The sequence below is a fragment of the Gossypium hirsutum genome, chromosome A02 (assembly GCF_007990345.1).
Source record: "Gossypium hirsutum isolate 1008001.06 chromosome A02, Gossypium_hirsutum_v2.1, whole genome shotgun sequence".
NCBI lineage: Eukaryota > Viridiplantae > Streptophyta > Magnoliopsida > Malvales > Malvaceae > Gossypium > Gossypium hirsutum.
This window is the reverse complement of record NC_053425.1, coordinates 10,367,464-10,380,072: the sequence shown is the minus strand read 5'-3', so window position 1 is coordinate 10,380,072 and position 12,609 is coordinate 10,367,464. Positions and strand designations below refer to the sequence as shown.

At 31.8% G+C, this 12,609-nt stretch overlaps 3 protein-coding genes across 3 annotated transcripts; all 3 read left to right on the top strand.

Moving 5' to 3' along the window:
- Window positions 1-1,111: 1,111 nt before the first annotated feature.
- On the top strand, window positions 1,112-2,095 carry LOC107944164 (protein EPIDERMAL PATTERNING FACTOR 2). The gene is made up of 3 exons (XM_016877992.2): window positions 1,112-1,484; window positions 1,565-1,623; window positions 1,701-2,095. The coding sequence occupies exons 1-3, from the start codon at window positions 1,379-1,381 to the stop codon at window positions 1,881-1,883; spliced, it is 348 nt and encodes a 115-aa protein (XP_016733481.1). The 5' UTR covers window positions 1,112-1,378; the 3' UTR covers window positions 1,884-2,095.
- A 1,234-nt stretch (window positions 2,096-3,329) lies between these two features.
- LOC107944163 (protein DMP2) lies at window positions 3,330-4,400 on the top strand. The gene has a single exon (XM_016877991.2). The coding sequence runs from the start codon at window positions 3,569-3,571 to the stop codon at window positions 4,214-4,216; it is 648 nt and encodes a 215-aa protein (XP_016733480.2). The 5' UTR covers window positions 3,330-3,568; the 3' UTR covers window positions 4,217-4,400.
- Window positions 4,401-9,864: 5,464 nt separating this feature from the next.
- On the top strand, window positions 9,865-12,384 carry LOC121215882 (probable arabinosyltransferase ARAD1). The gene is made up of 3 exons (XM_041090673.1): window positions 9,865-10,741; window positions 11,127-11,380; window positions 11,588-12,384. The coding sequence occupies exons 1-3, from the start codon at window positions 10,111-10,113 to the stop codon at window positions 12,137-12,139; spliced, it is 1,437 nt and encodes a 478-aa protein (XP_040946607.1). The 5' UTR covers window positions 9,865-10,110; the 3' UTR covers window positions 12,140-12,384.
- The last annotated feature ends 225 nt before the right edge of the window (window positions 12,385-12,609 follow it).

Here is a 12,609-nt window from a genome sequence, read left to right as displayed (position 1 = left end):
TGCACTTCACTCTTATGGCAGGGCTACACACACACACATACTCGTGAACTCGCTCATTTCTGATGTGTCCTACTAGCCTACTACCCCATTTCAATGTTTTTGCACACTGGAGTAGTATTTTTTGCTTTCTGTCTTACTGGACTGGTATTTCTTGTGATCTTTGTCACTAATAGAATTACTTCACTGTCATTGTTGCAATTTGAAGGTCATGTGTTTGAATGCCTTTATGTATTATTTTTTAATTTAATATTTTTGAGAGATTTATGACTAGTTTAGGATTTATGTAAAAATTTATTCTTCAATTCCTTCAGAATTTAGGTAAAAAAAGTATATAAAAAAAAAGGGTTACTAAAAGAACAAAAAAAAATGTATTCTATTCTTTGTCAGGATGGTTAAAAACATCTGCAAATTTATTTTTTAAAAAGAATGTGTAAGTTGGTTTTGTATAAATGCATTCCAGTTGATATTAAAGATTAATGGCATTTCCTATAAGTGATATTTTTGCCACCAAATTCTGTAGGAATCATGGATTTGCACGCTTGTTTCAATAAAATTTTTTAGAGTAAATTTCTATGATAAAATTAAAGCTATGTTCTTTGAATGACAATTCTTGAAAATAAAAAATTTCTTCTTTTTATTCCCCCAAGTAATTTAAATTTGTTTTCATTTACCACACTAACTAAAATTGAACCCTTTTTTTTTTTTGTATTCTAAAACAGGAACCAATTCAGAGATTGACAAATTTCTTAACCTGGTAAATTCCATTTTTCATTAATAATTTAATAGATAGAATAAATGAATGGCCCATTATAAAAATCAACTATTTAATTTAATCCCTTTTAAAATTTAGTTACCTTAAACCCCTTCAAAATCTTATAATTTTTGTTCCCTACCCTGCACCAAAGTTCTACCTTAGTACGGGTTAAAGTGTATAATCTCCTTTTTTTAGTCTCTTTGAAATTTAATTATTCAGTATAATCCTGTTTAACTTTTTAATTATATGTAAAAATTTCATTTTCTGGCACTTTGGATATTAATAATTCAATTTTAACCATTTTAATACAAATAATTTAGCTTTAGTCCTCCAAAATTTTTTAATTTTATTTTGATCCCTCCAATACAAATTTCCTGGGTTCCCCCTGTGCCTTAAGATTTGTAGTACAGAGGGTATATATATAACTTGAGGAATCATGTGAAAGCCTTTGAAAAGATAGCCGTGCATCATGTGAATCTGAATCTGCTGTACCTTCCCTTCACCATTTAAAACCACCATTCCCTCCCTCTTTGTTTCTCACTTATATAAACACTGCTCGCCCCATCACCAAACTTGGCCTCTTCCTTTCATCTTCTGCATGTCTATCCCATACGAGCAACAAACATGAAGAACTTCTCTTTTGGAGTTGGTGGTTTACTGCTAGTTTCCATTTTCATGCTGCTTTGTTTATTCACCGAAACCCTCCTTGTGCCCCTTCATCTTCACCATGGTAATCATCTTCGGTGCTAAAAATCTAATCATCCATGCCATTTCATGCATTGCTTATGTTCTCTACATGCATGTGTGCAGCAAACAACCATGGGAAAGCTCCAACATTGGGAGATGAAGTAGTACAAGTGAACACTGAGGTTTGTTTCTCATTTAACTCGTAATTTAAATCGTGGGTTGGGTATGAGTTGATTTGTTAATGCATGCATGCATGCAGGAAGGGAGAGGGATGGAGATGTACACAACAGGGTCGAGCTTGCCTGACTGTACACACGCCTGTGGGGCATGTTTTCCTTGTAAGAGGGTGATGGTGAGCTTCAAGTGCTCCATGACTGAGTCTTGTCCCATTGTTTATAAGTGCATGTGTAAAGGCAAATACTACCATGTTCCTTCCAAATGATATTTATTTGCACCTCTTATCCCTGCAATTTAGTTAGTAATATTGAAGAGACTGGATTGAAAGATTAGTGTTTATGAGAATGCTTGTAAATAGTAGAATTTATTTGCATTTTTGGTACTCGTATTAGAATTTAGTTGGTGTTTTTTTTCAGTTAGTAGAATGTGAAATTTCAAAATGTTTTAGCAATGAATTTTATCTGCTTTTTTTTTCTAGTCACTCCTCTTTGTTTCCCCCCCCTTTTTTTTTTTACCTTACAGTATCTTCTTAGCATCCACTGCACAAGACACTAACAACAAATAAATTTAAGATATTTTTGGGTGTCTACTTAATACGAGTTCCAACCGTATTATCCCTAATATTTGTATAAATAGATAAATAAATATGCATATTTATATAAATAAATATTAATAAGAAAAATTGAATATGACATTAAAAAAATTAAAACTTAGGGTGTGAATGATGTACTATTATAGGAGGCTGAGGTTGATTTAAAAGGTCCACCGCCTCTGTTGAATGCAAGCAACATAGTTGGCGAGATTTGTATTCTCAGGTCTTTTCAGCTCTGCTGTGCCAATAAAATTCAATTTTAGCAAAGCCTCCATTTATTACTCACTGACTCAATTAGTAAATAACCATCTGGGCTTCAATATCAATGTCCAACCAGATTGCCCAATCCAATATTTAGATTATTTTGTATATCATTTTCAAAAGCCATAATCCTAAAATAGCCCCTAAAATTTTGCCTGATTATTCATTTTGGCCCTTATTTTTTTAAGCACTTTACCCTTCATTGTTCCAATTTTTATCGAATTGCTTTTTTTTTTTTGGACAGAATTAGTGATGTAGCCGTTAGTTGGGGTGAACCGAATGTGTTTAATTACTACCATGACAATTCAAATATAGGATAATTTTTTTTGGTCAAGGATATAATTTTAATATTTGTGGGATGTATCGAAAAGTTTGTAAGCACTTAAGACAATAATTAATAAATAATTGAAGAAGAACTCACGACATTATAACATGTTCTCTTATTTGACGGTCACATTTTAGATTTCAAGCAGGATTGTTTTTTCTCGTTAAACTCTGATTATTTTAGAGATATTTAAAGGGGTCATTGTATCCCTATTTTGACATGTCAATCAGCAAAGACATTTCTTTGTAGGGAACAAGATGTAGTCACATATAAGTTCGGTGAGATTTTTCGTGATAATTATGGAGAGAATTTTGTCTTGAGTTATGATTTTATTTTCGGGGTTTGATTTCTCTAGATTGTACTATTATTTGTTTATTCATTTAGTGAAGAGCCGATATATCTTTTACCTGTGATTTTTTTCCTCTTTTAGAGTTTTTTATGTAAAATATTTGTATTTATTACTCTCCATTTTTACTATCTCGTTGTTTATAGGGGTTAATTCTCAACAATATTTATCGAAAATAATCAACCATAAGGTTAAAGCATCCACCGTTCCCAATCCTCAAAACTTATAAAATGCCAAACTCTAAAGGAATGACAAAACCTAAGGCATGGGAAAGAATATAAAAAGTATAAACGATACCATAGGAAACGAATTTGATTCTCCTCCTAACTTCAACAAAGAATCAAATTCTCCTTCCCAACATTGCCCTACTATATATATATAACTTAATTATTATTTTCAAACATTATCGACTGTTGTTGTTGGTAAATGGCAGACACGATCACCCACGATCTAACCGAAACCTTACAACTGACCAACAACAATGGATATTATCAGTACCCTAAAGAAGACGATGCAGACGAAACCAATTTCATTTACATCATCAACGCAATCCTCAGTGGAACCGCAAGGCTCAATGTCCTTTTACCCACAGCAACCATTCTCGGTTTCACCATTTTCGCTCCCCTCTTAAGCAATGACGGCCAATGCACCACCCTCAACAGATGGCTGTTGGGTTGTTTTTTAATGTTCTTAGCAGCGTCTTGTGTGTTCTTTACGTTCACGGACAGCTTTAGAACAGCCAAAGGAAGGTTGTATTATGGGGTAGCGACGTTGAGTGGGATTTGGACGTTCAATGCTGGAAGGAAGAAACCTTGTGTGCCATTGGATTATAGGCTGAGGTGGTGTGATTTGTTCCATGCAGGGCTGTCTTTGGTTGCGTTTTTGGCGTTTGCAGGGTCACATGGCGATGTTGTGGCGTGCTATTATCCGGGGATTCCGAGAAAAGTGACCAACACTGTTCCACTTGTGATTGGGTTTGTTGTGAGTGTTTTGTTTGTGGTATTTCCTTCGAGGAGAAGGGGAATTGGGTATCCATTCTTGTTGCAGGGTGAAGGTAGGAGCTCTAGATTTTGAAACATATATACTTCATATATTTGTATTTATGTAAGAATGCATAGTTGTTCCACTACATTGGTAAAAGTATTATTGCCAATGAAAAAATAAGTGTGCTAAAAAGTATTATCCTCTTATTATGAGTTTGGGAGAGATTACGGATAAATCTAAACATTATGTAAAAAAAAAATAGATATGTTCATTATTTAGGATCATTTCTTATTTTTTTATTTTATTTTTTTTATAATTAATCAATTGAATTGTGACTGTGTTTAAAATTAATGTGTCCCAAGTTTAAATCTCATCAATGGTTATAAAAAAAAGATAAAAATATCGTTGTATTAATATTTGTTATTTTGTATATAAAATAATATTTTAATAAATTTTCAATTGAATTGGTATCTGGTTGATTCGTGTATATTAAAGTTTAGATAAAAGCCAATATTACAAAGAATTTACCACTAATAATTGACATTAACATTTTAAGAAAATTTAGATTTTAGAAAGGTTAAATTTTGCTATTAGTTTTTATATTATGTATAGTAGACTTGCTCATGAGTCGGGTTACCCGGCCCGACTCGAAGGCCCGCCCGAAATGTGGGAGGGTTTCGGCAAAAATATAGGCCCAAAAAATGGGCTTGGATAAAAAATAAGCCCGTTTAAAAAATGGGTCGGGCCTCGGGTAAGATATTTTTGGCCTGAGCCCGGCCCGGCCTGAATTCACTAAATGACAAAAAAATTTGCTATTTTTTTTGAATATTATTTTCTTGTTGTTTTCTCTCTATTTTGCTACCATATTACTATTAGTTACTACTATTTTGTTGTTATTGTTTGGATATTGTATAAAACTTATTTTATTATAATTTTGTTATTATTTTAAAGCCATTGTTAATTTTGTTATTATTTTAGAGGTATTTGCTTGTTAAGTATCATCTATCTTAGTGCTATTTAAGTCTATATATTTTTTAAAATTTATTTTTAATTTGTTGGGAAATATTTATTTTGATTTATTTTAGTATTTTTAATGTATTATATATATTTAAAAATTATATAAAAATAAATACGGGCTAGCCGAGCCGGGTCCCAAGTTTTAGTATTCTTATTTGGGTCGGGCTTGGGCAAAAATTTAGGCCCATTTTTTGGGCCCAGCCCGGCCCATGAGCACCTCTAATGTATAGTCAGTAGATTTGATTTCTATATTTTAATTTGGTCAAATTAAAGTTTTTTTTTTCAAATTTTGAAATTTCAATCTTGACCCAAAAAGTAACAGTTAAATATGTTAGATCAAATTTTATTATTAGTCTCATATTGTATGTATATGAAAATAACAAACCGACATTATATTACACATGTGACAATATATTTGTTATAAACGATTATAAAAATAGTAAAATTTAACTCAACAAATTTAGTAATCACTCTTTAGGTCAAGATTAAACTTTCAAAATTTGATAAATATATGAACTAAAAACCAAATAACCAGGGGCGAAGTTAGAAAATTTTTTTAGGAGGGGTCGGATGAAATTTTAATTTTTTATAGTTTATATCTATATAATTTGTAAAGGATTAAATCAAATTTTTATAATTTTTGGAGGGGCCAAAGTGAAATTTTATCTTTACTAATTTAAAATTTTTTAAAAAAATTATGAGCCTAAAATGTAATTTTATATTTTAGTGGGGGCGGGGCCCATGCCAGCCGCCGGCTACGCCTATACAAATAACCAATTAGGTGAAATAAAATCGATTTTCAAGGTTAACCATGAGGTGAGCAAAACTCAATAGATTAAAAGAATTTGAGTTGATTGAATTGAGTTATTTAAATTAACTCAAATGAATTATTCGATTTTTTGAATTTAAGTGGAGAGGAATTTTTAAAATTGAAAAAACCAAATAGATAAGAAAATAAATGGTGTAAATATCCTCACGTATCTATCAATTTTAAAAAATAATAACAAATTCATCCTAAAAAATTAAAAAAAATCAAAATAATTAATTTTTTCAAAACTTTATAAAAATTATAAAAAATAAAAATATTATGAAATGTGAAATGTGAAATTAAAAAATAATTTCTTTTTTCAAAATGATAAAATTGTGGCCAATAAGTAAATTATTAAATCTGTTATAAAATAAAAAGAGATAAAGAAAATAAAAAATAAAGAAATATGAAAGCAATAGAGAATGTATTTTATTGATCACAATGTTTCATTAGAGTCTCTATTTATAGGCATAAGAAGTATAAAAGAAGTAGAGATCTAATTCTAATAACTATTAGAATTTAAAATACATCAAAACTTTATCTTGATCATGATGGACATCCACTTAATAAGATATTCATAACAAAATCTAATTTATGATGTTAATATATCCTATTTTTCTCTTATTTTGTTTTAATTTTTTTCAAATATATACAATCTCAAAATTATATTATTTAACTTAAAATTTAGTTATTCATCAAAGTTTTTAATTTGATCTCATTAATTTTTTTTAATTTAGTTCAAACAAATTTATTGGTAAAAGTATTAGGAAGTTCTTCTACTTAGGGGGTGGATTGTCTTTCAGACCCTCTACCGAAAAATGGATAAATTAATCATTATACATTTTGAAAAGTACAAGTTAGCCCATTTGTTAAATTTTATTTGTTGAAAATTATTTTTATGGGTAAATTATAAAAATAGTCACCCAACTATGCATTTCGTTCTATTTTGATCATCCAACTATTAATTTTTTCAATTTAGCTACTAAATTTTTCGAAATTAAATATTTTAGTCACTCTAGTTGATGTGAGCTTTTTTATTGGTCTAGTAATAAATTTAGTGCTCAATGTTTACAATTTTTTTTATTTTAGTTCTAATTCTAAAAACAATCAATACATTTGCCCTTCAATTTTTACAAAATCTGTCAATTTAATCCTAACTCTAAAAATTTAAAACAATATTTTAAAAAAAATTCATTTTTAGCCCTTTATAACCCATCGGCTAACCCATCTGAGATATTAAAATAAAAAAAAAGAATACCATTTTTCAAGCCACTTGCAGCAATTTCTTTTACTATAATTTAAGCTTCATACTAGACCATACCAAACCAATTGATTTGTAACTTATCTGGAATAGTTGGCTGCATTACTTTCCAAACAGATAATGTTTTTAATGCCTTTATTTTGTTTTGAATCTTAAAATTCTTTGTGTTTTATCCCAACATTTTAGAGTTCTTTTGCAAATGACTTAAATGGGGTAAACTTACTCATGGGTCGGACCACCCACACAAGGCCAAAGGCCCACCCGAAAAATGAGAGGGTTTTGATAAAATACAAGGCTAAAAAAATGAACTTAGGTAAATTTTGTGCCTATTTTCTATATGGGCCGGGTCTTGGGCAAATTTTTTTTGGCCTGAGCTTAACACAGACCGAATATATTATGTTATAAAAAATATTTTATTAATTATATATATTTATATTTATATTAAATCGCTAACCCAATAAAAATTAAACCCATACCTAAAGCTTAAAAAAAACCTTATCCAACTAAATAACCCAACCCAAAATATAAAATTTTAAAAAAATGTATTTAATACAATAAAATATTTATTATATATATTAATATAATGAAACATTTATTATATTTATGATAGTGTTTTTTAATATAAGTACTTTTGAATGTATTTTTAATGTTAAAAAAATTTTATTTCAACTCTTTTTAGTGCATTTAGTGTATTATATTTTTTTAGAAAATATTTTTAAATAAAAACTAGTCTAAAAAAATCAAATATGGTTTGGCCGGGTCCAAGTTTAGCTTTCTTCAATTGGGCTAAGCTTGAACAAAAAGTAGGCCAGGTCAGGCTCAAACTTGAAAATTTAGTCTAGATATCTTGCATGGGTCTAGCCTAAAGTTGGCCCAATCCAAGCCATGAGAACCTCTAGAAAGAGGGTACTATTTTTTTTATTTTAATATTTTATATAGGTTAGCCGATAAGTTATATAGGGCTACAAATGATTTTTTAAAATATATATATTTAATTTTTAGAGTTAGGACTAAATTGATAGATTTTGTAAATACTGAGGGCTAAATTTATTAATTTTTTTATATTTAAGATCAAATTAATAGAATGTGTAAATATTAGAGGGCTAATTTTGTTACTAGACTAATAAAAAAAACGACATCAGCTTAGAGTGACAAAAATATTTAATTTCTAAAAGTTTAGTAACTAACTTGAAAAATTGATAGTTGTATAATCAAAATAGAATGAAAATCATAGTTAAGTAACTATTTTTATAATTTACCTATAAAAAATAATTTTCAACATGCTCGCATAAACACAGAAAGAATAATTTACACATTTAAATTATATAAAAATTAATTTACAAATTTTTAATAAAAGACAAAAATACAATCCACCGTTAAATACAATACTTCTTCGTACTGTTACTCAAATTAAAATAACAAAATAAAACTATTAGTTTAAATAACTCAAAATATTTTAGGGTAAATTACACCAATAGTCACTCAACTTTGGGATAGCTAACAAAACAGTCACCTAGGTTTCATTTTAGTCACTCAACTTTTAAAAAATAATAAAACAGTTACTAACGTTATAAAAAAGTGAACAAAACAATCGCTTATTAACAGTTTTCCGTGTTTTAACGGAACCGCTGATGTGTCAAGTTAACTATTGATGTGGGCAGTTAACTTGCCACGTTGGTTGTCATAGTGGAAACTCACCCAATTTAAGAAGAAATTTAAAAAACTAAAACCCTTTATAACAGAGGAGGAGGAGAAGAAGAAGAAGAAGAAGAAGAAGAAGAAGAAGAAGAAGAAGAAGAAGAGACTATATAAAAAAAAGTCTTCTTTGCTTAATTTGGCGGGGTTTGATTCTTTGCCATTGAAATACCATGTCTTTGCTCTTCTTCTTCTTCTTTTTGGCTCTCTTCCTCTGTAACCTTCCACCATTGAAACACCATGTCTTTCCAAGATGTAATGCAATCACCAAATAGATAAATCTCAGCTTCACTAAAACACCCAAAAATAAAGGCATAAAATTTCCTTCAGATCCGAATTGGTGAAAAAGAAAAAAATTGACCCATTGATTGAACAAGCAAGGGAGTTGAATAAATTTGGAAATGACCCAGAAAAGAAAATCTTACAAAAAGTGGGTCATTTATTCAAAATTTGAAGATTTAAACATTACCTGCCATGATCAGAAGTGAGGAAAAGCTTGGGTAAATTGCCTTCCCCTTGTGTTATTGTGACCCCCAAAGCAACTACAATTTTGGTTTGAATCTGCAACATCCATGCCTGAGTAACTGTAGAGATGCAGTATGAGATTGATTTGAAAACTGGAGGCATCTCCATTTTTTTCTCTCCTCCTTCTTCTTCTTTTTAAACCCTAAATTAGTATTGATAGGGTTGTTAAATTGGTGGTAATCAGCCAGCTGGAGGGTTTTCTGACACTAAGCACGCCATCATTTGCCATGTCACTTTGCCATGACGTTTGTGACAGGAAATGGAGAAAAGGATTATTTTGTCATTTTCTTAAAGTTGAGTGACTAAAATGAAACTAATGTGACTATTTTGTTAGCTACCTAAAATTGAGTGATTGTTAGTGAAATTTACCCAATAATTTATTCGAGAGTACAGCTGACCCTAATTAGGCATATCCCATGGGGGAAGATCATTGCTTGTATTAGTATATATATTTTTTCCGGGAAAACTTGTTTCCAGTCTCTCTACCTAAGACTTTCCTTTCAAACAAACAACTACTCATAATCTGACCGAAATACCCTTTGGTGCACTCACCATTCCAACTTGTAAGTATCGACTTCAAATTTTAATCGGCTTCACAGTCAAAGCTCCACATTCAAAATGAATGAAAAGCAGAACTTAGAAGGAAACTAAAGAGCAAAGCAAGAAAGGCCAATAAAAATGGCAATCAAAGGTAGCACAGCAACAAAAACGGCAAAATCTCTGTTTCTCACATTCACTGTCCTTCTTTCCCTTTCTTTCTTCATCTTCTTTTTCTTCTTCACTTCTCCTGTTACTGAACCCACAAATTCCCTTCCCCAAACCTCCTTCCTTTCCTCCCAAAACTCCATCAAGGTCTACGTAGCCAACCTTCCCAGATCCCTCAACTATGGCTTACTCCAACAGTACTGGGATTCTGATCACCCTGATTCTCGGATCCCTTCTGATCCTGATCATCAGATCTCAACTGCCCATTTCTCCAAACCCACCAAATACCCTCCTTATCCCGAGAATCCATTGATCAAGCAATACAGTGCGGAGTACTGGATCATGGGTGACTTGGAAACCCCTCAAGGAATGAGGACGGCTTCTTTTGCTAAAAGGGCTTTTGATGTTAACGAGGCTGATGTTGTTTTTGTTCCCTTTTTTGCTACCCTTAGTGCTGAGATGGAGTTGGGATCTGGAAGCGGCGCGTTTAAGAAGAAAGCTGGGAATGGGGATTACTTGAGGCAAAAGAAAGTGCTGGATTTTGTGAGGAATACGGATGCTTGGAAACGATCGGGTGGACGAGATCATGTTTTTGTTCTCACTGGTAATGTGCCTAATTTTGTGTGTATTGAAATTCATTTGCTTATTGCTTTCCCCATTTAGCTTTTTCGGAATGTTATTGGGATCTAGTTATTTAGGATGTTTCGTTGTTGCTTTTTTACTACATATATATTCCTTTAAATGAATCCTTCCTTACTGTGTTTCTGTTAACTCTTCACCTTGAAACTATTGTCTTAGGATCATGTATACTTAAATATGTCAAGCCCTTGGTATCAGCTGTTCTTTTAAGAATATACTGCATTTATTGATATTTTACCATCAGTGCCAAAAGAAAAAAGGAAGTGGGAACTTAATTTGCATACTTTACAGCTTATGATTTAGTTTCTGGGTTGTCAGGTTATGTTAAACCTTGAAGTATTCTTTGACAGACCCTGTTGCAATGTGGCATTTCAGAGAGGAGATAGCCCCTGCTGCTCTACTGGTTGTGGATTTTGGTGGGTGGTATAGGCTTGATACAAAATCATCCGGTGGAACCTCATCAGACACGATACGTCACACCCAAGTTTCACTGCTTAAAGATGTGATTGTTCCATATACCCATCTGCTTCCTAGGTTGCAGCTATCGGAAAACCAGAAACGACACACCCTCCTTTATTTTAAGGGAGCTAAACATAGGCACCGGGTTAGTATCAAACAACTCAACTTTGAATCTAGCTGCACTATGTGGTTTGCCAGTATATCATCCTATAAATGAAGGATCGATGACATTATTTTCTCTCTTGAATGGATGCAATTCAACTTTGAGCTTCATTTTTTGAGTTGTTGAGGGGTACATGTCGGGCTTTATCTCAAACTCTTACTGTGTTGGTGATGTTATTAAAATTTTCAGGGTGGCTTGGTTCGAGAAAAATTATGGGACTTGTTGGTTAATGAACCAGGAGTAATCATGGAAGAAGGGTTCCCAAATGCCACTGGAAGAGAGCAGTCAATTAAGGGGATGAGATCATCTGAGTTCTGCTTGCACCCAGCCGGTGATACTCCCACTTCATGCCGACTTTTCGATGCAATCCAAAGCCTTTGTATACCTGTGATTATCAGTGACAATGTTGAGCTTCCCTTTGAAGGGATGGTGGATTACTCTACATTCTCAGTTTTCGTAGCAGTGAGTGATGCATTGAGACCGAATTGGCTTGTTTCTCATCTTAGAAGCATTTCTGAAAAACTTAAGAACGAATTCCGTCAAACCATGGCTAAGGTTCAGCCTGTGTTTGTGTATGATAATGGCCATCCTGATGGTATCGGACCAATCCCTCCCGATGGTGCCGTAAACCACATTTGGAGAAAGGTTCATCAAAAATTACCAGCGATTAAGGAAGCCATTGTTCGAGAGAAAAGAAAACCGGCGAATACATCAATTCCTTTACGTTGCCATTGCACCTAAATGTAAGATTAAGACTCTTTTCATGTTTTTACGTGTACTTGATTCATTTTTTGTTCAGCTTACATGCACTTGATTCTTTTATCAGCTTGCATAAATGATAAATGCAATGTAGTTTTAGTTTTTGTCATTAGTCGTCATTAAGAGTATGCATATTAATGTAGTTATTGACACAATGAAAAGTTAAAAGCTACACGGTTCCAATGTAATTGTTTTCTAATACATCTATCTCAAATTTTTTATTTTTACATTCAACCTCCACGTAGAGAGAACTACAAAATCAATATTTTAGTTAGTGCATGTTTATTTCACTGAAAATAGCTTTCAGAAAATAATTTGCTTTCCTGTACAAGTTAATATTTTCTGATGCTTGGATGAATCTGTGTAAAATATTTTCGGTTGTTTTGATATATTTCTTAAAAATATTTCATAAAAACTATTTTCAATTAAACATACATTTGAGATTTTCTTAC